General features: G+C 41.7%; 1 protein-coding gene across 1 annotated transcript in view; it reads right to left on the reverse strand.

Annotated features, from left to right (window-relative positions):
- Nucleotides 1-26,394, reverse strand: part of LOC146797464 (protein SSUH2 homolog) — a 138,519-nt gene that overhangs the window by 22,480 nt on the left and 89,645 nt on the right. The window contains exons 9-10 of the mRNA XM_085624490.1: nucleotides 25,694-25,773; nucleotides 22,872-22,964 (exon numbers count right to left, since the gene is read on the reverse strand). Of these exons, the coding sequence (XP_085480616.1) occupies nucleotides 22,872-22,964; nucleotides 25,694-25,773 (173 nt within the window). The remainder of the gene's footprint in view (nucleotides 1-22,871; nucleotides 22,965-25,693; nucleotides 25,774-26,394) is intronic.

A 26,394-nucleotide genomic window follows, 5' to 3' on the forward strand; every position in this document is an offset into this window, starting at 1 on the left:
CACCTCGGTCCATAGCTTCTTAGCCGATCTTGAAGCTTTTCGATTACTCCAAATGGTAGAATCACCGACTCACATTGGTGGACATTTGCTTGACCCCTTTTTGACTAATATTTCCTCCAATATCTTAGTACTCCAGCCTAAACCCATGGCCTGGACCGATCATTATTTGATCGAGGCGCATATTGTCACTAACATTCCTTCCCCTAGGAACAACACTCCTGACACTTTCAAACGTCCCTGGAGAAATCTGAATCTAGAGCACTTTCATCATCTTTTGATGAAGCACCATCCTCAACCTCCTAAGGAAGTCTCTCGTGGTTATGACAGCTTTTGTAAGTGGTTAGACCACTCATTAGACATCCTTATACCTAGATCAAGCCCTTCCAGCCCTTGGTACAACGATTCCCTTAAGGTGTTGAAGTCTTCTTGTAAAAAAGCGGAACGCGCTTGGCGCAGAACCTATGATGCTGGCCTTAAATCAGCCTATAGGACCTGCACCAGAATGTACCACCGGGCCATATGCACAGCCAGGGCGGCCTTTTACTCACTGGAGATAAAGAATAGTTCGAACCCGACTAAGGTTATCTTCAGGGTGTGTAAGGACCTCACTAGCAGAAAGACAGCTACTACTTCTATAGATTCCACGGCTCATTGTGAGGATTTGGCTTCGTTCTTTGTCGAAAAGGTGGCCGCAATCTATAGGTCGTTCTCTCAGTTCTCTATTAGTGAGAATATCAGAGCATCACTGACCTCTGAACGGCTACAGGTCATCCCTAGCCCCACGCAAGAGGAGTTTAAAGCTCTGACGATTAAAGTTAAATCCGGGTCACCGGATGACCCTATGAGACCAATTCAATTTCGGGCACTTGCCGAATGCTGCTATCCGGTCATGCATAGCCTTATTGATCTCTCTTTTAGCACCGGCACTGTCCCCATTGCTTGGAAGCAGGCCACTGTTATACCTATCCTTAAAAAACCTTCCCTTGACCCCACAAAACCAGAGCACTACCGACCCATCTCCCTTCTTCCCTGGATGGCCAAATTAGCGGAAGCTCACGCTAACCAAATTTTATCTTCTCACCTGCAGGACGCTAACATACTGGATAAATCCCAGAACGGATTCCGAGCGGGCCACAGTACCGAGACTGCTCTCTTGGTGGTGGTGGAGCATATAAGGAAATTGTTAGACCAGGGTCAGACGGCGGCACTGATCCTACTGGATCTTAGTGCCGCCTTTGACACGGTCTTCCATCATATCCTTTTACAGCGTCTTGAGGAGGCGGGAGTAGGAGAGATGGCACTTGAATGGTTCCGCTCCTTTCTTACGGACCGAACCTTCAAGGTATCTTCACCGCCTTTTGTCTCTGCTCCTCGCCCCATTCTTCAGGGTGTTCCACAGGGATCAGCTCTTAGCCCTACCCTATTTAATTTGTATGTTCAGCCACTAGCGGAGGTAGCCCACAGTTTTGGTCTCACCATGGTGTCATACGCCGATGACACGCAGCTGGCGGTGGCACTTAATGGTGAATCCAATATGGATGCCTCTACTTTTCAGTTAGCCCTTAAGGCAGTGGCTGGCTGGATGGCGACAAACAGACTTCAACTTAACGCCACCAAAACCGAGGTTATCATCTTTGGCAGGGAAACTGGGGTATGGGGAGATCATTGGTGGCCCTCGGAGTTAGGGCCTGTTCCCATTCCTGTAGCCGAAGTTAGAAACCTTGGCGTGTGGCTCGATGACAAACTTTCTTTCATTCCCCACACCAAACGCGTAGCTGGTATCTGTTTTGGTGCTCTGCAGTGCCTTCGGCCCATTTTTAAATTTTTTGATGCGGATACCAGACAGATCATAGTTCAAGCTCTGGTTCTCACTAGGCTAGACTATGCCGGCTCTCTGCTTTTAGGCGTTAATCAGGCAGAACTAGCTCGCCTCCAGAGGGTTCAAAATGCAGCGGCCAGGATGCTGGTCGGCCTTCCTAAGTTTGTCTCGGTTCGTAGTACCATCCAAGATCTTCATTGGCTACCAATAGGTCAGAGAATTAAGTTTAAAGCTCTTTGCTTAACTTTTAAAATTCTCAAGCTGGCCTCCCCTCCTATTCTCACTCAAATCATCCAGCCCTATGTTCCTTCTAGAACCCTTCGTTCTGCAGGGTCTAATTTAGCCATCGTTCCGCGTTTTAAAAAAGCGAGATTAGGTGGACGTTCTTTTTCGGTGTTGGCAGCCACCCTTTGGAATTCCTTGCCTGCCTCCTTTCGCTCTATCCCAGATTTGCTCCCTTTTAGGAAAGCTATAAAAACATTCTTATTTTCTACAGCTTAGTCTTTGTCTTTTTGGCTTATCTCAGTGGTGTTATGTCTCTTTGTCTCCAAAAGCGCCGGGACGCCTCTTGGCTGCGGCATCCGTGCGCTATACAAAAAACAAATAACATAACATAACATAACATAGTTCATAATACCACATGCCATTAAGCCAATACCATTTCCCTAACATTTTCCTCATGCAGGGTTTTATAGATTTTTTTAAACCCCCCTCCCTCCCTTCCCCACCCACCCCAGGGTTGGCCATCTGTTAAGACACAGTTTAGTAGTTTTATGCCGGGGGTGCTAAAGAGTATCTTGCCGAATATGGCTTAAGCACCTATTCTTATCTCTCGAGGCATCTGGTCAGTGGTTCCCAGAACTTTGCACCTTTCCAGCGAGCCCGAAAACCTCTTTTCCCATATTTAGCTTTTTCGAAGTTCTAGATCGCCACTAGTCGTGTTAACCATTGATGATAACCAGGGGGGGATGGATCTAGCCAGGCTGAGGCCAAGGAAAGTCGATATACAGCCATACCTATGAAAATCAGCTGATATCCTAGCTTCCCTTGGCTCTCCTGATCTACCCCAAGGCAGATTAGGGCTGATGAAAGACTTACATCCCTCCCTAACACCTCTCTAAAAAATTTAGTTATTTCCATTTTTAAGCTATTCAGGGAAGCGCAGGAGGCAAGCATATGATCGAGGTCAGCCTGATACAGAGAACATCGGGGGCATAAGGTCCCTTTCCCTGTTACCCATTTAGCAATCCTTTTCGGCGTATAGTAAAGCAAAAAGCAGGTTTTATAGTATTGCGCCTGAAGCTGTGCTGGTATTAAAAAATGTTGTGCTAGTTCAGCTGAGTAAAGAAATAGATCCTCTGAAATATCTATTTCCTCTTTCCACTTGCTAGCCCGCAGTCCCAAGTCATCCGGCATTAGAGAATTGAGGGAGTTATACACAGTTCCTATAGATGGATGATTCTGCCTCAGATTATCTATAAGGGGATTACTAATAAAGCCTAGTGGACCGCCACATTTTTTGCTTAGGAAGTCGCGTATTTGCAGATACTTGAAAAAATCCCTCCAGTTTAAATTGTATTGTTCTTTCAGGGTTTCAAAGGAAGCTATATCGGTGAGGGAACAGAAATCGCCAAGTTTAGCCAGGCCTTTATCATGCCAACCTTTACTTATTCTGTCGTTAAAAATTTCGGGCAGGTTAGAGTTGTTATAAATTGGTGACTAATAGTTCAAGCGGCCTAGTCCTAGCATTTTACGAACCGCTTTCATTACTTTATGACCAGCAGCCAGCGTTTTACAGCGTACCTTTTTGTAATGCGATTCATTCAAAAACCTCCAAGCCCATCCCCAAGCATCTTTGCCCATTATGAGTTCAATAGGTGTGGGTATGTACCCTAGGAGGTATTCTATTGGCTTGTCTGAAAACAGAGTGTGATTATACCTTCATTTTCTACCCTTGAGTGGTGATGTGGCTAATCCTTTGGTTGGCTTCCACAACCCGTAGGAAGGGGTCGATATATACGGCAAATAGAAGAGGTGAGCTGGGGCATCCCTGGCGTGAGTTATCTTGAAAGTGTCGGTAAGTGCGCCACTTAAAAATAGTTTTGCGGTGGGTTGAAAATATAACATCTTAAATGCCTGTATACATCGCTGGCCTATCCCGACCCTTGACAGAGACTCCCATAAAAATGGCCAGGAGACTCTGTCAAAGGCTTTCTCTGCGTCAAGTAAAATTAGTGCTATGGGGTCTCTAGTGATATGTGCTGCATCAAATAGTGAGATAGTTCTCCTAATATGATCTACGGTACTTCGCCAAGGGATGAATCCATGTTGCCTTGGTAATATGACTTTATGTATTACCCCAGCTTGTCAAACCGCTAGTATTTTAGAGTAAATGTTACTGTCCGCATTTATTAGCTTTATTTTTCTTATAATACTGAGTATTAGGAAACATGCTGAGACCACCGTACTTATGTGATCACAAAACGAAAGCTTGTTGTCCACTATCACCCTCAGATTTTTTGCTTTCCTCGTGGGAGGAGGCAGATACCCAGATCTTCTGGCCACCAATCTGGCGTCCATATGTGAGGGTTATTCCCAAACATGATGACCTCTGTTTTGCCTGAAATTAGTTTTAGGCAATTAGACGACATCCACCATGAAATGGCTTTCATACAATCGTGAAAGCACGCCCCTGTTTCCTTCTCTTCCCCATCCCTAAGTGACAACACTATTTGGGTGTCATCCGCATAGGAGGTAAGTTGGAAGCCAAAGGATCTTATCAAGCCTGCCAGAGTTATCACATACACATTAGAGAGCGTCGGGCTTAGAGATGAGCCCTGTGGCACCCCACATGGGAGAGAGAACAGCTTTGACCTGTTGTTGTCCAATTCCACTGTTTGCATTCTTTCAGAGAGGAAGGACTGCAGGATATTCCAAGCAGTACCTTGTACCCCTGCTGACAAATCTAACATGATCAGTATCCCTCACCTCCTCTGTTGATTTTATTAGAGCCAGCCCAGTGGTATGTTCCCCTTCAAACCCGTATTGAGATGGGTCGAGTAAGTTATTGGTTCAGATAAATGTACTAAGCTGGGTAGTCGTCGCTTTTCCAATGACTTTTTCAGGAAGCGAAGCCGTGAAATTGACTTGTGGTGCAAACAAGTCCTAATCTTGGCGCTAGCATAATAGTGGTAATTCTTGGTATGCTATGGACATCAGTGGCATTACGATGACAACCACTGACAAAATGCTAGCCCAACCATAATGACGGCAATTCAGCTAGTATATTGTGGGCACCTGTGATGCCAGTCACAGCAGTGGTCGTGTCAAGCACACTGCACTCTTAATATGATAATTCCCACAGTATAATGCTAGTATGGTAATAGTCATTCTTATTGTGTGGTGGGCATTCAAGGCATGATGGTGCTCACCCTTGAACTAAAAATAGCATTGCTATACATGGAGCAGTTGCCAGCATACTGTGAGCATCCGTAGCATGATGGTGCTCATGGTTGGTAAAGTGCTAGTACCAGGATAATGCTGGTAATTTCTGGCATATTTCCAGTGTCAGACTGATACCGTTCCTGTATCCGGCTGACACTGAAATAAATAGGTAATTACTGGTACATGGTGGGCATCAATAACCTACTACTTTGTATGTGGCTGTCATATTAAAGCCAATTCAAAATGGCCTCCACGATGGCTATGGCTGGCATTTTGATGGTAATTCTCTAGACATGAACAGAATGTCACCCCTGATAAAATACTGATCCTGCCATAGTGGTTCAAATGCATCTTGTATGTATCCATGCCAATAACTGGCACTGCTGTCCCTGGAAAAAGTTGGCAATTTCTGTGGGTAGGCCAGTAATTGAAGCAGGAGTGGGTGCAGGCAGACCCCACACACACGTACACACATACAAATATACACTCGCCAATCTACATGCACACTCACTAACACCCACATTCATTCACAAGGATGCACACATATACCCACCATTCACAAGCACACCCATCCACCATTCACAAGTAAATACATTCACACAATGCATGCACATACCACACATACAAAAAAAAATGTACCAGCTGCAGTGGTGATCCCGAGAAGTGGATGAAGCCTAAGAGGTACCTGGAGGTTTGGGACCGCCGCCTGCTCTCATTGGCTGACCTTGTTATGGGTCAGCTAATTGGAGGAGGCTCCAGTCCCTTAGGTGTCACAGAGTGGAATGGGGTCACTGATGGTGCTCTGCCATCGGCACATCAGGGCTTAAAACTGAAGAGCCCATGTCTGAAGCTATTAGTGATGCTCCCATTCATCATGAGGAAGAGGACCTCAAGGGACTTTGCCAGGTTGAGGAGATCACACCTACAGGTCAGTGAATCTTCATCCCAGCAAAGTTCAGCTCAGGCAGCCAGGGGCCTGCACATTTAGTGCATATATAGCACCTGGCTGCCTGACCCCACCGCCCTTAAGGACGAGCTACTGCTGTTCTGCTGTCTGTGTTCCTTTGCCTGTATGACTCGTATAGCTAGTCAGTAGTCGTAACCTGCAACGTCTGTTACCTGATCGTTAGTACTGCTGTGTGAGCCCATTAAGTAGATCCAACATTGTTGTTAATTACCCAAGATTGCCATACATGCATATTATTTTAATTCTTCTATATTTGATCCTTGCAAGGAGATTATTTGTCACAACATATCATTACAAATCTTCTTGGAAGGAACAGAACGGAAAAATGAATGGAAGTGTGATATAGTATTGAAGAGAGAGGAAAGCAAAGGATAGGCCAGTTGAAATGCATTTTCAGAATTGCCTGCATAATCTTTGGCTTTTTAAACAGGAGGGTAGGGTTAGTATTGATCGAACATCATCGGAATACTAAAATGATTCAAGAGTGTCCTTTCAGAACATGCAGCTTTTCAGCAAATGTTTGTGCAGCAGAATGCAGTATTTGGTACCCTTTTTGAAACTCTGAAGTGAAGAAGTACCTAATTTCCCATTACAGATGCCTCCTTTGCTCACATCAGCTACCAGCATTCTTAATTTTGGGGCAGGTATTTACACCCTACCTCATTCAAGCATCAACAATCGCCATGGCCTAAAGATGTTCAGAGTTGGTGTATGATCAAGGGCTTGCACTGCTTTGTCTGTGCTGTTTGATTTTGTGTGCTAATGGAGCTTGCACTGATGATGACTGTGTGTGTGGGTAAATCTTGCATTTTAGTGAAGAGCTTATAATCACAAAATTAAAAGGCTGATAGGGCGATACGAACCCAGTTGTTCGGGAGGTTAGTCCTTTTTAGGTCTCGCCTAGCTATTGCGTTTACGCAATCGCAATGCGAGACTCTAGTAAGAGGGGCATTTCAAAGTGCTCCCAAAAGGGGATTGCATGGCGAGCACGCGCACAATCACGTGCATCGTGCCGCCATGCAATCCGTTTGGGGAAGCGCTTCAGCCCACTGTCGCGTGCACGTGTAGCCACAGCCTCGGCATCATACTTCAAAGGGTCCGCTCCCCCGCCTGGAATGCGCTCCCCCGCCCCCACCACAGCATGCCGAGAGATTGTTTCCTCATGGCGCCTCTCACAACTGTCCGTCCCCCACCACAGGGCTAGTCTCACGGACGCATTGCCATCCATCGATTTCACTTTCATACCCGTCTTATTTGCCTTTCAGCACACAGCCTGCCCTCCCCCCTCCGTGTTTTCTTGCAGCTTTGCCCAGATCTGAGTCTCAAACAACCAAAATAATAAGTTTGCCCTGCATGCTTTCTGCGCTTACAAAGTTAACATATGCCGGGCTCATTCCCTTTTCATCCTTCTAAGGTCGATAACATTAGCTCCATTAATTCTGCGTCTACGGATTTAAATAACCATATGTTTTCTTGCAACTTTAGGCACTTCACACACACAGCCCCACTGCTCACACACACAGGCATCCAGGCAGCAACAGAATGCTCTGAGCCCCACCAGTATTTGCCACACACACATGCCTCTCGCATCTCGTGTTTTCTTCCAGCTTTGGCCCGTGTTCTCTTTGCCTTTCAGCACACAGCTTCTCCGTAGCCACCATTTAACGACCATCCTGCCACACTCATTCCATTTTCATCCTCGCTTTCACTTTCATGCCCGTGTTCTCTTTGCCTTTCAGCACACAGCTTCTCCGTAGCCACCATTTAACGACTATCCTGCCGTAAACACCATTTAACTACCATCCTTTTAGTTAAAATAAAGGAAATGCCTCTAAGGGTTTAAGGAACCATAGAAATACAAGGCAAGGAAACATACACTCCGAATGCCACTCAGAGCCACATAATTACATGCCACATAACTACAATGCACGGAATACAACAGACACTCCAAAAACCAATCAGTGCCACATAGTTACACACCACATAATTACACAGCGCTCAATGCCACACACACTTCATATACCACTCATCGCCACATAATTACACACCACATAATTACACTACACTCAATGCCACATGCACTCCAAATAACACTCAGTGCCAATTAATTACAATGCAAGATACACTCAAAATAACACTAAATGCCACATAATTACACGCCACTAAAATCAACATACACTCCACACAAAACCACTCAGTGCCACATAATTATATTCTACATAATTACACTCTATCTATCTATCGCCCTCACTATCTATCTATCTATCTATCTATCTAATCTATCTATCGGACTATTGCACTCTATCTATCTATCGCATCACCACAGCATCACTTAGCACCACCACAGCATCACTCAAGAGCACCACTACATCACTATGCGCTACCACAGCATCAATTTAAGCCACAGCATCACTCGACACCACCACAACATCACTCACCGCCACCACAGTATCAATCTGTACAACCATTCAACAACAACTGGCTCTAATATGTTCTCTCAATATTTAGGCTTTATTACAAATGGCACAAAAAAAATGATAATATTTAACTTCTGTTCTTGGATTTTAGGCGCAATTAAATACACTAAACATAATCTTCACAAGAGTTATTAACAAAAGTTTAAACGATTGCCATTATAATTTACATGAACTTTTATTTAAGTATTAATTATTTGCAAAAATTAAAAGCCATTGTTATTTGTAATATCAATACATCTAAGTCACGTAAATACAACACATATTGCATTACAAATGCTATAGGTGTCACATTTGCAACAGTTAAAACTATTGATATTGTACATGAGAAAGCTAGTAATTTCAATATTTTCAATACCAACACATAAATAAAAAATTTGTCAATTTACAATACAAAAAGCTCAAACTTTCCTAATGCGAGACCTATTGCATTGCAAATGCATGTTGAGAAAGCGGACGATGACTGCCTCCGCAAACTCTTAAGGGATTTCACATCCATCCAGGATTTGATTGAAGAGTATGACAAAAAAAATCTAGCAATTGTGCTGCGATAATTTTGGGATACTTGGATGGTAGGCTGTTGGTACCGAATGCTTTGACATTGGGCAGAAGCTTAGGTGCTATTTTGGTTTCCGTACACGTGATTAAAGCCCGACCCTATCTGAAAATGTGCTGTTGAATAAGGTGTTGGGTGCAAGAAAGCTTCAATTGCGTTAGGCAAGGGGCTACTGGTAGAAGTATAAAGATGTGTGTAATGATCTAAAAATGCCCTGCCAATCTGCTCAATGTCCGTTACAGTGCAATTCTGCTTGAGATCAAAGATTGCTTCAATGGCGCTTGGGTTGCGTTTCTTTTTGAATGACCATGCCAAAAATATAACCCGCATGCTTACTCTTCCCAGAATCACTGGAAACAAGATATCTGATTGACGAGATGCCTGGAGGTAAAAAAATCCTTAAGTCGCAGGCCAAATTGGCAGTGTGTACCCTGAGGTCCTCCATACGAGCTAACTCCAAATCTTGTTGCAGGGTGGTAATTTCTCCCCTTCTAGATTTATCAATTTGGGCCGAATAGGAAATTGCTTCACCCTGAATGAAAGCTTTACATGCTTCCCAAACAGAGAAGTTAGAGGTCGAGCCCACGTTTCACCAAAGGAATTCTACCACTGCCACTTGCATGGTTGGAATCCAACCCTCCTGCGTTAACAGTGATTTGTCTAGTGACCATCGTGGTCACTCCTTCACAAGGCTATTCCTTTTAAGGTCTAGAAAAGCAACAGAATGGTCAGAGAATGGGTTTGAGAGTATACCTGATGCAACTCTTCCCGAGCTATGCAGGACTAAAAAATAATCGATTCAGGATGCAAAATTGAAGCATATGGAGAAGCAAGTATACTTCCGCCCCGTAGGGTGGTCACCTCGCCAGGGATCTACCAACACAAGATCCCATTCCAAACTGGCAAGTAACCAAGCTGATTTCGGTTTATTCTGTAATTTATTTTGGTAGAGAAATCGAGTTTCACATCCTGGATGATGTTGAGTTCCTCTCCGATTACTATTGGACCTGAGAGCGGGGCAAGAACATTATAGACTTCTTCTTAAAAAGTTCCATCGTCCTCTAAAGGTCCATAAAATTATACTAGATGGACAGTTTGATTAAAAGCTGACAAACTGACCAAGATCCACCTATCATTGGGATCCCGCACCACCCGAGACACTTCACTGTTAAAATGATGGGTTAGAGGGATAACCACCTCCTAGCCGCCACGTAGTAGAATGCCAGAACACAAACTTGGGTGTAGTTGGTTGTTTGGCAGAAGCCTTCAAATGCGTCTCTTGAAGTAATATTATTTGGGCACCAACTGAATTAAGCCATGATAGAATAGATCTAAATTTAAAGTGATTGTTGATCCCACTGGTTTTACAGGAAACAACCATAAAGGTCGCCATTTTACGTACTAATTTCTACGTGTTAGCTGCCTACATGTCCACATAAAAGCCCTAAACCAATAGCCCTAAGTTTCCAGCTGGTCTAAAAAAATCTTGAAAGAAAAGTTCTCGGGGTATGATATGTTTTATCTCTGATGGCATTGGAGGGAATACACTCCTTGATCCTAAAGTCTCCAAAATTAACAATGATCGTCCGTGGATATTTTGCATTGGGGAATTGGACTGCGGGGACACGATGGGCTCGCATAATTGTTAGATCAAGCTTCTGAGCTGCAGCTTCAGGGTAGACATGTTTAGAGATTAGAATTGAAATTAAGGTAGCAACTATCTGGCCAGTCTTGTGCCCTTAGGGAATCCCAGTAAACCTTGGATTCTACCGGCATTACCTGTTTCTGAGTCATCATCCTTGATCTGTAGTTTATCGGTTTAAGCTTTCTGGCGAGGCTCGGCGTCTTCTAGATCAGAAACTCACTGTTCAACATTGAAGAACCATGTGGTAAACTGCTGCATGTTGGTGTGGATTAAGCTTAGTTGCTGTTCTGTTCTTTTATATGCCTAATCTTGAGAAATGTTCATTTGTTTCAGCTCCCCAAGAATCTGATGAACAAGCGCATTTATGAGGGCGGCCTGAGATTCACCTCTCATGAGGGTCTGGACTTGCGCGAGGGCTCAGGTATTGGTGCCAATGTTCTCAAAGTACCTCTATTATTTTACCTGCAAACTTTCCCATACCATGAGTTAAGCAGGTGCCAAAGATGCATGATTTGTGCTCTCAGCACTATTCTGAGCCTCTGGAATTAAGTTGCCTTCCGGTGACAAGTGCCTCCCTTCCTTGCGGTTCTCTTTGGTACTGGCGTTGAACAAGGGGTATGTTTGTAGCAGTTTTTTTCCAGAAAAATTATATGACGGTTGACTTCATCCCTTCTCCCCTCCAAACCCACCTATCTGGCAATCCTGGTCCACAGCTCCTTCTCACGGCTTGCGGTCTGTAGGGAACGAGCCACTTAGTTTCCTGGCAACCAGCCAGCTCAACATTCTCCCAATCTGGAAATCTTCCCAAATGTGAGCGATGAGCCAGGATGCAGGGGAGCTTGCAGGGGGCTGAATGCACCATGCAGAAGAGTAACCAAACTTCCCTGATTAGAGCAAGGAGCAGCGCATTACTCAAACACCATCTTAGACACCATCAGCATAGAATAGCAGCCTCAACCAAGGAGAATGATGGGAGCTCTGTGTGGTTTCTATTTACGCCATTGAGAGAAGTTCCTTGGAGTTGAATCTCTAAATTCCAAACATTTGTCCGCTTTTGGTCATTTACTCGTAAATGGGCATTGAAGGATCATGAAAATCTCCTCTACAATTAATCATTATTAATTGCAAACCTGCCTTGGGCTTCAGATATTCTACTGCATTAAAAAAGTGGCATGCAGACATTTGCTGCTGCAAAGTGAAACTACAAGGCTTTGATATTCACAGGCTTTAGTCAGACACTTTCCACTTGGTAATTCATGTAAAACATTGCACAATTAATTCATAGCTTGACTTAAAAGTGTTTAGATTAGAGTTGGTTGTCACTATGGAAATTGCGGTAAATACATTTGCGGTAATTGCTTTGGATTCAATTATGGTATGCGGTAGTTGCATTTGCAGTAATGCGTTGGATTAGATTTGAGTATGCGGTAATTCCTTTTGTGGTAATTGTGGTTGCGGTAATTGCACGGAAAGTGCTAGATTGCGGTGATGATTTGATTGTGTGATGTCTTGCGGAGTTGGAAGGAAAGAGTGAATGTGGTTTTCGGAATGGGCGCGGTCCAAGAGTTTTGTTTTGGTTATCGGACTCAAGAGTAGCCTAAGATCCTGGGATATATAATTGTGGTGTAGAAAACACTGATTAGCTCTTATTGTCCGACCGCTGGTTTGAAGGGATGTCGTGAGGTGCTATCGACAACACACCTGAGACAAGGAACTTTGTGTGAGTGGACTTGTTAGGATCGTGTGGGAAGCCGTGGTAACAGGGGTGGATCATCGATTAAAGTGACCAGCACAGGTCGAGGGTCGCTGTGCGTGGATGTTCTTGAGTGACTGAACGCTATCGATCTTTTAGAAAGGCAGACATTTACTTGTCTTGATAATTGCGAGAGTGAATGTGAAAGGTGAAATTGTGAAGGAGGGTGAACTGGTGTGAGGAGTGAGAGTGACGTCAGAGTGTGCCATGCAGTGATAGGTCCGTTGTGTGATTACCGTATTGAGATTGGATGAAAGTCTTCAAGAATGTAAACTGTAACAGGATTGGAGGACAAAATTTTACGTTTACGGAATTTAATCAAAATATTGGATTGATTTATTGCAGAAATGAAATTGTTTGAAGGCTTTAAGACACTTCTGAGAGGTAAATCAACAAATTTGATTTGGGTCAGTGACAAAACACCACCTGATGGAACGCCTGCACATTTTATGTTTCCAAATTTGGGACTATATTCATGTTTGTGGATTTGCCAATGATGCAAGGTTACTGAAAAAGAGGGTCATGTGAGTATCCCAAAATATGGTACTTTTGAACTGCAAATTATTGACAGATTAAGAGAAATGTTATATAAAAAAAAATCACCATCTAGAGTCGCAGAATTTGAAGCCTTAAGCCTGTGGGAAAAGACAGCAAGTGACAAGAAAAGAGAGAACGAAAGGGTAAAGAATCAGTTACAGGAGAAGGAAATTATAGAGGACAAAAAGCCTCATAGCGGTAGTTATTTAGGGGATGAAATATTGGATGAATTGTTAACTGAGTGTCCACCACCTTATGTGCTCCCCACTACAAAATCTGATAATAGTGTACCACCAAGTACCTCAGTGGCTACTGCTTCTGTTGAATCAAGAGAAATACAGATTGAGAGAACTTTACAGACATTTCAGATTGGCCCACTACCTGCTGACTGCATATCAACATGATACCTCCAGGTGTCAATGTTCCAATTGTGATTCAGTACAAATACTACAAACTGTAGCTGCACAAACAGTGCGTAGACACATTTTGACTATCTAAATTACTATGGTCCCAACTGAGAAACTCAAAGAATTGTAAAAGGAGTAATTACATCAGGGTTTTTCTTGACATCTCAGAAATCCCAGATTATAGAACAGAAACTGCCCCAGACAGTTCAAGCATTAATAGGTAGAGGAGGGATTGTTTTTACAACACCAATAGTCTAGGGAGAAACAAATTTAATTTAAGATGGGATTTTTCAACCATGGTATGAGGAAGCAGCAGAGATTAAAAGGAGTGAGAGCATGATGGAACAAATTGATCCAGAACCCGAAAAAGAGAGACCACCTTAATGTTTCAAATTAAAAAATTGAACTTGAAGAAATTATCAGGGAAAGTTTAGATCTTGGGAATGTGAACCAGTATCATGAAAAAGACTTACTTTACCTGAGTAAGGATATTACAAAATGTGCAGAAACTACACGACAGACTGACTGACTGATTTGGCCCAAAAATATGAAATTGATGTTTCAGGAAGTTTTCCATTTCAGAAACGTTTCAGGGTAAAGATGGGTGATGAAACAATTAACACATCGCGTTCTTCATGAATACGATTACAGAATTGGCAATACATATTTGTAAATTGAAGGGTTTTGAAAAATTAGGAAACAAATGGGCAAGGAAACATGAGAAGAAAAAGAAACCACCAAACCTAACAAGGAAACGGGAGAAGAAAAAGAAACCCCCAGACCTAGTTGAGGAAGACAATAAACAGGATGAGGGAGAAGCTTCAGCTTATCCATTGAGAGAGATAGTGGGTGAGGTGCATGTTCATGCAACATGGGACGAAGGTGAACTTGCAGCATTTGTGAATAAATTTCCAAAATTGAGAGACAAGCCTGTACTGTGGTACCCACAAGTTGATGGCTTTATTGAAATATCAAAGGTGTTGTGGATTATTTTCAAAATGTTCCTTGGCATTCCAAAGCCAATTAAATTGTGGTCAGAATGTAAAGTTGTTATGCAAGGGCCAAGTGAAGAGACAATGAGAGAGTCTTGCATTAATGCACCATTTTCTGTTGTTATGGAGAAAAATTAAACAGTGATTACTTTTATGAAGGGTCGAGTGCCACCAAAAGATCTTAATTGGGTAAAAATCAAAAGAGCCTCATGAGAACTAAAAGAATTGGTTAATGAGTTTTGTGAAAGAGTGTGTGAGGAGTTTCAACAGCACAGCAGGAGAGAGTGTACTGAGATTCTTTGTGTCTCAATTTGTTATTGGATTCATAATCTTTGGTCAGATCAGTAGGTCCGATTCACAGAACTAATCTGAGACAAGATCCTAAACTTACTACTTTTGGTATTCACAGAATGCACTTACTACTTTTGGTTAAACATACTACTTTTGGTATTCACAGAAGGCATTTAGTAGTAGTAACTAGCTTTACTACTATTAAATGCCTTCTGTGAATACCAAAAGTAGTAAGTTTAACCAAAAGTAGTATGTTGAACCCAAAGTAGTTTGTGCATTCTGTAAATACCAAAAGTAGTAAGTGCCTTCTGTGAATACCAAAAGTAGTAAATTTAGGATTTTGTCTCAGATTAGTTCTGTGAATTGGGCCCAGTGTGCACATTCAGCAAAGAGTGGTTGGTTGGCAAAAATAGTTGATAGATGGGATTGCGAAAAAAGTAGGTGAGATACAAGGTGTGGTTCCACAAGCAGGCGTACAAGGTGCTCAAGGAGGATTCAGTGTTTTACAGGACAGAGATAGAGGAGGTTTAGTTGGTCTGAATTTGGTTATGGATGTCGCAATGCTGAAGAAAGTGACCTTTTGCCATCTTTGTAACACATTTAAGAATTGGAAGAGGAAGAGGAGACTTCAACCTGACGCAGTAAATGGAAATGCGCAATACAGGGAGAAATGCAGATGCAAAATGTGCCAGTTCAGCAAATGTCAAATCAGAAACAGGTACCAATGACACAAGTTCTCCAAGTCCAGATGTTCCCACAAAATATGGAAAACCTTAAAATTAACTTAAATCAGTTGTCCAAAGCAGCAGGGATTAAAAGGACAGAGAGCATGATGGAACAAATTGATCCAGAACCCGAAAAAGAGAGACCACTTAATGTTTCAAATTTAAAAATTGAACTTGAAGAAATTATCAGGGAAAGTTTTGATCTTGGGAATGTGAACCGGTATCATAAAAAAGACTTACTTTACCTGAGTAAGGAAATTACAAAATGTGCAGAAACTACACGTGACAGACTGACTGATTTGGTCTGGAAATGTGGAAATACATATTTGTAAGTTGAAGGGTTTTGAGAAATTAGGAAATGAGTGGGCAAGGAAACATGAGAAGAAAAAGAAACCACCAGACCTAGTTGAGGAAGACAAACAGGATTAGGGAGAAGCTTCAGCTTATCCATTGAGAGAAATAGTGGGAGAAGTGCATGTTCATGCAACTTGGAACGAAGGTGAACTTGCAGCATTTGTGAACAAATTTCCAAAATTGAGACACGCCTGTACTGTGGTCAAGTGCCACCAAAAGATCTTAATTGGGTAAAGATCAAAAGAGTCTCATGAGAACTAAAACAATCGGTTAATTCATTTTGTGAAAGAGTGTGCCAGGAGTTTCAACTGCACAGCAGGAGAGAGCGTACTGAGATTCTTTGTGTCTCAATTTGTTATTGGATTAATGTTCTTTGGTCAGATCGGTGTGCACACTCAGCAAAGAGTGGTTGGCTGGTAAAGAGAGTTGATAGATGGAATTGCGAAGAATGAAGGTGAGATACAAGGTGTGGTTCCACAAGCAGGCATACAATGTGCTCAAGGAGGATTCAGTGTTTTACAAGAAAGAGATAGAGGAGTTTTGGTTGGTTCAAATTTGATAATGGATGTCGCAATGCTGAAGAAAGTGACCTTTTGCCATCTTTGTAACACATTTGAGCATTGGAGGAGGAAGAGGAGACTTCAACCTGACACAGTAAATGGAAATGCGCAAATACAGGGAGAAATGCAGATGCAAAATGTGCCAGTTCAGCAAATGTCAAATCAGAAACTGGTAGTAATGACAAGTTCTCCAAGTCCAGATGGTCCCACAAAATAGGGGAAACCTTAACTTAAACTTAGATCAGTTGTCCAAAGCAAATTTGAATTCTTTTCAAGACCAAAATCAGAACAGATTTCAACAGTCTGCTGTATTTGAAAGTTGCAGTTTTAGCCCCAACATTTCTGATATCACCAGATCCATTGTGAGAACAGTGTAAATTCCAGACCTACATTACTTAGGGAAAAAGACCTAAGCTGTAGGAATTCTAAACAGACAGATTGCAAATTCAGTTTTAGAGAAGGTTATAGCAAAAATAGGTTAATTTGAGCTAAGTTATCAATTTGTTCTTTGTGACTCAAGTACTGTAGGCCTGCAAGGAAGACATTTGTGATGCAAGTTAAACTGCACAATTTACTGTACACCGGATGATATTGAATCTCAGACTCCTGATGAGGATGTACAGTTTAAAATAGCTCAACAAAAGACAGCTGTAGGATTGGTTTCAGAAATGACAATTGAAAAATTACCCTCTGATTTGAAAGAAATAGTAAACCCAGAAGCATATGAGTTCACAGAGAAAGATGTCGGATTAATAAAAACTGCAGAACCAGGCTTAGTCAAATTAACATCAAATGCTATGTATTCAGCAACACCATCATACAATTCGACACAAGAACAGTTGCAGGAATTTCACCTTTAATTGAAGATAAACCGAGCGAGGGACTTTTGGAGGAATTGATTGGAAGTTCATGTAACTCTGATCACAGGTTTACAGAAACCCAATGAGAAGTACACAATAGTGCAGGAGATTAGCAGCATAATTGTTCTATGTTGTCCTATGGTACCGAATCCAGCCAACATACCTCTTTAAATTGCACTTACTGAAGAATGGCTTACTGTTGTTGATTTTTGTCAGGTTTATATCATAGTGCCATTACATGAGGATAATCAGGAGTACTCCCAAAAAGACTATAAGTATCTGGGACACACAATTGAAAAACGAGCTAGAAAGGTGTCACCTGAGAGAGTGGAAGCAATTCACCAAATGAATCCACCTCAAACTCAGAGATGTCATGATGCTTTTGGGAATGGTTGGCTACTGTAGACAGTCAACACCAAACCTTTCCCTAGTGGCTAAGTCTTTACTTAGGCTGACACACAAGGATTTGTCTGATCCGCTTCGATGGGATAAATATTGCACAGGAGCATACCTAGAGTACAAAGAGAAAGTGTGTTGTGCCCCGGCACTAGGGATGCAAGTTTATTTAAAATAATATACACCAATTTGCAGTGACAGGAAGGGTTGCACTCTCTCTGTTCCTGTTAAAAAATATGGAGATGTTCAAAAGTCTGTGACATGTATCCCAACAACCCTTGACCCTATTGTCACATAAATGCCCAGCTGCCTTAAATGAGTAGCTGCAGTTGATGTCAATTACAAAAAGCGTGATCATATAATTATGGAATGCCCAGTAACTGAAATGGTCTCCTACTTTGTGGAGTTGCTACTGAAAAATCTTGTGATCAAAACATGTCTAAATTCAAATGTATTGAGTCTACTGCAAGTAAAGGAAAATGTTTGTGATGAAGCTGAACCTGAATGTCTGGGTGTCATGGATCTATGCATGAAGCCAAGGTTAGACCCTAATGATGAACTCTGATTGAGCCCGATCATGTCCATTTTGTAGATGGCCAATGTCTAGGAGGTAACAATGGCACATTAGGAGAAGCATATGTAGAGTGCACCTTGAATTATGTTGCCTAAGATTAATTGCTTCAAGAAGTTATCTCAGCACAAGATACAAAATTGATTGCCCTTACCATAGCATGCAGTCTAACTGCTCAAATGGAATTGATTATTGTCATGGGAAAGATATATGGTAATTCGGTTGCACAATATTATGTCCTGCTAGCTTACACATTTAGGGGGAATTTCACATGTGAATCTGAGACGGACACTGTATATCCAATGTTGATGTCAATAGCGTACACTTGGGAAGAGTTAAAAGGGGTTCAAGAAAATGTTTCAAAGGCAGAACAACAGGGTGGATCAGAAAAGGTTTTGAGAAAAACGCAAATGACATCCAAATGTCAGCTGATGAGAGACCAATGTTGCCAGACAGTTAGTCATTTCTAATGACACAATACATGCATGGACATACATACTTAGAGAGGGATTAAATGAAACATCTCTTTAGAACAAATAGATACCACCAAAGGTATGGGAAGCTTGCAGAAGAAGAGTGTCATTGAGATGTGACATGACAACAAATGAATGCAGGGAAAAGAATACACGCTACATTGAGTCACATAGGGAGATCAGAAGGTCCCTTCAATAGAATGCAAAAGAACATAATTGAAATGCCTGATTCCTACACAACCAGAAGAAATGACAACCACATGGTAGCATATGTGTTATTGCAAAAATCGATCTTCAGGTATAGATTGCCAGTTTCTCTGAAATCAGATCAAAAGACCCACTCTATCAATGAAGTCTTGAAAATGATGTATGCAGAACTACAGACTGAACAATGATTTCACTGTAGTTATCGACCCGAAGTTTCAAGCATAATCAAACAACACAAAGACACCATAGAGTCTCGCTTTGCAAAAGTCCACGTCTCAACATCACTGAAGTGGCTTGATGATGTACCTGTAAAAGCACTTGTGACAATCACAGATGAGAAGATAAGCCATTGCTGTGAAGGATTGGCTGATATGGTGCATACAGTTTCTCACCAAGTTGCATCTGCTACACCACACTGCATAGTGAACGGTGCGACAACCTCGATCTGAGAGATGATGTGATCAAGAACCACATTTTGAATGCTTTGTGGAAACCAAGATGGAAAGTCTTGTTCCAAATGATCCTGGTCAAAACGATTGCTGGGAAGTGTGGTGGCCTTCTGAACTGGGTGCATGCCTTTCATGTTTGTAGGGTCCTCTGTCCCCTTGGTGAAGCAGCTCCTCTTCCAGAATAGATGCCAGCTGTGGTCAAAAGGCCACGGGAGAGGGTCAGTGAAGCTGTAGGGGAAAACCCTGAGTCTGAAGCAGCACTAGAGCAAACCGAGGTGGGACTAGAAAAGCAAGAAGTGAAAACTGGCTCAGATGAAACTGGTATTGAAGTAGTGAATGAGCCAGGTCCGCCTCTGATGAAGGAACTAGTGTTCTGGGCCCATGAGGGAAGTGGAAGAAAGCTGGCTAAAGGTGTATACGAAAAGTCTGCAGTTGTCCCCTGACAAAACATTTGCAACCATAGCTAAAATGTCTGAATCAGAACAAAGTGAAGACGAAGGTGGAAGGCTTGGGTTGAGAAAGTCCAAAAGATCGATGGTGCTCTGTTGGAGTTATTCAGCACCTGAATGGTCATATTGCATGGACAAAGCACTGAACGTCACAATGGATGAACTGTGTGATGCAGGATTTGAACTGTATAAGCCACCCTGTTTCAAGCTTGAGACTAAAAGAACTGACTAAAGCTGAAAACAATGACTGAGAACTATTAAACGGTAAAAAGAAAACAATTATTTATCAATTGAAAGAAAAAAAAGTACTGTTCTGTTAGACTTTATTATTTTAGAAGAACACGGAGTAGGTTTAAGGATTGTCTACTTAGAAATTTGAAGTGCTGAAAACTAAACCGTTCTAAGAAGCTACTTACAGAACTCTGCACTGAACGTTTGAGCTTGGCTACATATGACCTGATTGCAGACGAAAATTGTGCAATAGATGTAAAATTGTTATGTGCTCAATTTTTGTAATAACAACTGATACTGATCATACTAGTTTTAGAAGGGCTCTTTTACATACCATAAAGAAATTAGGTCGAATAATGAATTACCACATCTACACATACCACAGATGAGTAGCAATATATTAGGTAAAGAAAACTGTATTGATCCAACTAGTGATGGGGTGCTATTTAATGATCTTACATGTAGAATGAACTTGGTGTGATGATTTACCAATACTCAGAGGTTTGATGATTTGAATCATGAGAAGGAGGACTGAAGGAGCATGAAAATCCCCTTTTCCATTAAGCATTAGTAATGGCAAACCTGCCTTGGGCTTCAAGAATGAAACTGCATTTTAAAAAGTGACACGCAGACATTTGGCGTGCAAAGTGAAAACATGAGGCTTTGATATTCACAGGCTTTAGTCAGAAGCTTTCCACTTGGCAATTCGTGTACAATATTGCACAATTAATTCATAGCTTGATTTAAATGTGTGTAGTTTAGATTTTGTTCTCACTATGGAAATGTGATTTTAATGTGTAAAACTGTTAAATGTGCATTAGTAGAATATAACTTGTATTAGAATAAGCACGACATTTCATAATATAGAAACACTGAAACAGCTCTCGTTATGTAGCTCTTGCTCTGGGAGTTTCAGTTGGCCTTTGAGATAAGCAAAGGAATTTTTCCTCTCATTTGACAGAAGAACTCTTGGCATAATTTACAGCTTGTAACCTCAGAGCCCCATCTATTTAGTTGTTGGAAATGTTTAAACAAAGCCTCTGTTCATTCTTTGTTTTATAGAGAATAGAAAACACACATATTTTAAAAGTGCCCTACCATGTTATGTTTAATGTTTCTTGCTTAATTAAAAAGTTATTTTGCAGCTCATGTTATGTGTTTAGTTAGAAATAAAATGTTTCTTTAAAGGAAGGTTAGGAGATAAAGTTATATTAAATAAAATGCAGAATATGCTGTAGGGAGGATCTTCGCCTGTCTGATAAGATGACATATGCAGTCTGCTGAGGGGTGGAGGTGTCCTTTTGGAAAATGCTGGATTACAGTTGGATGAAGACGAAGTCATGCTCCATGCTTTGTAACATTTTTCTTTGATAAACGCGTTCCTAGATAGGAGTTTCAGGTCACTTTTAGAATCCTTGCAGAAAGATTTAGAGACAGAAGGGATTGCAGAGGAGTTTCAGACTTCGATGCAGAAATGAAGGGAGGAGAGCAGATGTGATTTGCAGATGCAGGGAAGGAGAGGTCAGACCTCGATGGAGAACAGAACGGAGGCAGACTAAGGCAGATTAGATACAGGTTTTGTTCCATTCGGACTTTTATTAAAATCCCCAAGCTTAATGCTTTGACTAACTGGCTTTGCCAAGGCTTATTTGCTCTATGCTTTATTTCTCTTTATGGGAGATCCTGGAATTATTAATTATTGATTTAGCTTCATGCTAAGCTTACTCTCGCTTCTATTCTTGAACTCTTCATGAGTTCTGATTGACATCATTTGTGCCTCATTTTCTTAGAATAGGGATCCTTTATGGAACGCACTGTATGCAATTGATGATATGCTCTGTACTAAACGTTTTTTGATATGATCAATTCTGTAACCTGATTAATACCTGACTAATGAATGAAGAGTCAGAGATTCTTACATTTTTATTAGAAAATAAATCCCTGTAAAACTAGTCACAACTCTCATTATTGCCTAAAATATGTATTTACATTTGATTAATCGCCCCTGTTTATGTAGGAGTCTTTTGCTGATAACACGGTGGAAAAGATCCTTCACCTTGAGTGGAAACAAGGTTAATGGTAAACAAAGGTAATGGTGCCACGTTTTCAAAATTTTCAAAGAGAGATAACCGATTAACACCAGGAAACTAAAGCCCCCTAAAATTCCTTATGGCGAGTTCCAAACCAGCTGTACCTATGTTGGGTTGGGAAAGCATAGTTCAAAACTTTTTTAGAAAGCAAAGCAAAGTGGATGACTTTGCCAATGGCTCTAAAGAACACATTTTTTTACTGGAGAACAGGAAAGATGAGCAGAAGATTGTGGCGTCCTGTATAATCTTAGTAAGATGCTCCACAGTCTCTCTAGAGACTATAAGTTTAGTGGTTTGAATCGCTGCCTTATGTTTTACCCTTTTCCAACACTTGCCGAAATAGGAGGGGGGACACGTGCTAGCATAATGGTGAAAATCTTATTGAAGTAAGCTGAAAAGGCATTTTTTTCAAACATAAATTAGCACACCTTGCTAAAAAGTGAATATGTGGTGCAAGTCTGATTATCGTGACATAACCTGTAGGCCAAAATGGATAGTGCTAAAGTATTGTCTTTTTGCATATTTTAAATAGAAAGCTGGTGTACACTGGTGCACTGTGTGACAGCAGGCATACAAAACATAATAATCCCCACCCCAGCTGAGTAAGTGGGTCATGCTTACCATGTAATTTTCACTTCGATATAGCATAGCAGCTGCCTCCTTCCATTGCAGACAGTACAAGTCGTGCGGCCTTGACCATGGCAAGTAGAACACCTGCACAAGGAAAACACAGAAGCTCCTTTAAGTACAGGACTCCATCAAAAATATGATATCCACACATCATCCCACCTCCTCTAACCTCAGTGACATCAGCACATATTCCAAACTTTTCTTGTTATCGCCAAACCTTGTACATGCTTGACCCCAAAGTTTGAGGAGGTATCAAATGGCTGCTTTACTATGAATTATGTTGCCCCGTCCTACTTTAATGCACTTAGTTGGAAAGTCACCTTGACTGCCCTAATAAACCTCCTGAGTCGTTCCATCATTTCAACAGGGAGATTGTACAATGCAGTCTACATTCTACATCTACAGTCTATTTGTGAAGTCAATCCTGTTGCATATGGCTGGGTTCAAACTAGAATGGCAAGGGGAGCAAAAAAACTATAGATTTAGGCCCAGATCTCTTTACTGGGGTGAATGTATGACATTGTTCTGCATTCTGTTCATCAATTGTTCTTTTTGCATTGGTCACCTCGAGTTGGACGAGTATGCACAGACGTGGGTCCCGTGCTCTCCATGCCACTGGAGTCATTCTATCCTGGCTGATGAGGGGGGAAAACCCGAACCCAGTCCTAGGATACTTGTTTCCAGTCCAAGGAGGACCTGACCTGGCAGTTCGGGCTGGACTTTTCCCATTGGGTGCAGGGTCAAGGCTAATTTGCATATGTCTGGGTTCAAACTAGAATGGCAAGGGGAGCATAAAAACTATAGATTTAGGCCCAGATCTCTGTACTGGGGTGAATGTATGACATTGTTCAGCATTCTGTCCATCAATTGTTCTTTTTGCATTTGTCAGCCCGAGTGGGACGGGTATGCCCAGACGTGGGTGCCGTGCTCTCCATGCCACTGGAGTCATTCTATCCTGCCTGATGAGGGGGGAAAACCCGAACCCAGTCCTAGGATACTTGTTTCCAGTCCAAGGAGGAACTGGCCTGGCAGTTTGGGCTGGACTGTTCCCATTGGGTGCAAGGTCAAACCTGATTTGCGTATGGCTGGGTTCAAACTGGAATGACATGGGGAGCAAAAAAACTATGGATTTAGGCCCAGATCTCTGTACTGGGGTGAATGTATGACATTGCTCTGCATTCTGTCTATCAATTGTTCTTTTTGCAACTTTCTAAAAGTGGCATTTTTCAGAAATGCAAATTTAAATCTGACATCCCCATAAGTTACGATTTTAAATTGTGATTTCAAGGAAACCAAACATGAACTGGTTTTCTCTTTACATTTGGAAATTACACTGATAAATTGTAATAGAGGAATTTGAATGTTATTCTATGGGATAGATAGGCCTTGCAGTAATGAAAAACTAATTTAAGAGTTTTTGACCAATAGGATATGTAAAACTGAAAAGAACATGTCATACTTTAAAATTAAAGGGCATCCTGCTCTCTGGGCTGTCCGTGGCCAACCCTACGGGTGATTTACATGTATTATAAAGGAAGGTTTGGGCCTGACAAGATTTTGCCAGGTCGAAATGGCCGTTTAAACAGCACACACAGGCTCTGCAATGGTAGGCCTGAGACATGTTCAAAAGGCGAGTCAAGTGGGTGGCACAATCAGTGCTGCAGGCTCACTAGTAGCATTTAAATTACAGGCCTTGTGTGCACGTAGTACCACTTTACTAGGGACTTATAGGTAAATTAAATATGCCAACTGGGGAGTAGCCAATATTACCATGTTTTAAGGAGTGAGCACATGCACTTTAGTACTGGATAGCACAGTTGTAAGACCAGCAAAAACGAGATCACTAAATATGGAGGAGGAAGGCAAAAAGTTGGGTGGAAGACCACCTTAAGGCTGACAGGTCTAACAGTCCTGTTTTGATTACTTGACTAAGCATTGCTGTAGTATAATAAATACGTAACTGGAAGGGCCGCATTTGAAGAAATCATTCACTAACGTGAAATCTTTTTTTGGGAATGACCTTAGGATCTGAAAATCCTCTCCAACCAATGTCAGGCATGCACCCTCCCTGCCAATGTTCAGCAAGAGATATGATCGACTTTGAAAAGGTCCAGGGGGCTATGGTAAAAGTACTGAAAGCAATGAAAACATTGCTCTCTATAATTTCAAGATTGCCATTGAATTGCATGATGCAATGTGTGTTGACTCATTACATGCTTTGGCGCGATGTGACAGAGCAACATTTGTTAAGTCACACAAATTTGTGGCCAACTTGAAACAATAGAAGCCAATGTTTTTGTTATTTTCTATTCTTTCATCTTAGTCACTCGTGGAGTTTTAGGAGGGAGGGTGATAAGGGACATTCAGAGCATCATGAAGGCTTCCATCTGGTCCACTGCAGAAGAGCAGCAATGGAAAGAAAGAGGAGAGTTGGGTATATTAAAGTAGAGTGCATAAGCGTGCTCTGAAAACAAAAACATGGACTCCCATCAAGTGATAAATCACTAATATAAATGAGTCAGATGACATCAACAGAGCAAGGCGCAGCCCTAACCAAGCAATCAAAAGCAAGGGTAAAAGAGCTATGCTCCGGGGGAGGGACAAACAAAGAATTGGGAGGAAAACAAATAATAAGAAGAAATAACTGAGATTGATGAGAAAGCCACCTAATCATATGCAAGGGTAAACTCTGTGGAATAATGTGGAGGGGTCTGTAGCAAGACTGTAAAAATGGAAAAGGTGGCAAGAATACGTATCATGGATTATCACCCAAATAAGACAATAAAGTAGTGGGGTTGTTTGTAAGAGCTTACCTTTCATTGCCAATGCCTTGGCAGTGTGAACATGGCTCATTCATTCGCTGTCTGGACCCATTGCAAACCCAGCACACAACCTGTGCAAAAAACATGAATGTGTTAGACCAAATCATTTCTGATCCTGTAGCAGCCTTCTACTTCCCTCAAAGCTTTTGGACTGGAACTATCTTGCTTTTGGTCTGAACGATAACATCACATTCCCTTGTAAACCACTAAAGGAGAAGTGCTACCTCCCTCAAGGATCTCTACAACTGCAGTGAATACTCAGAGACCATTTTCATTCATTATTTTCCAAACTCAGGTTCCTGTTAGCCTTGTTATTATTGCCTCATCCATAAGGGGCCCATTATAAACCTGCAAGAGGCCTTTACTGGCCAAAGCAGGAGCATCAAGAGAGGAGGAATGAAGATAAAGCCCTAGTACCAAAGTAGAAAACACAATGCAATAGGATACATTTCAAGTGTGTAAACGTTCAGCGTTAAGTAGAAAAAACATGAAATGTTATTAATGTATTTATTTATTTGCAGCTTCACGTAATATGGACCATACCCATGGAGCACCAGAGTCTTTTACAGATCATAAATGATACAACTTACAGTTTATCCAATTTCACACCAATGGACACACTTATTGAGCTGTACAGCGGGTGCAGAAATAAACTTTAAGCTAGAAAGAATGCGAAAAAACATACAGTACAA

Source organism: Triturus cristatus, chromosome 9 (genome assembly GCF_964204655.1).
Source record: "Triturus cristatus chromosome 9, aTriCri1.1, whole genome shotgun sequence".
NCBI lineage: Eukaryota > Metazoa > Chordata > Amphibia > Caudata > Salamandridae > Triturus > Triturus cristatus.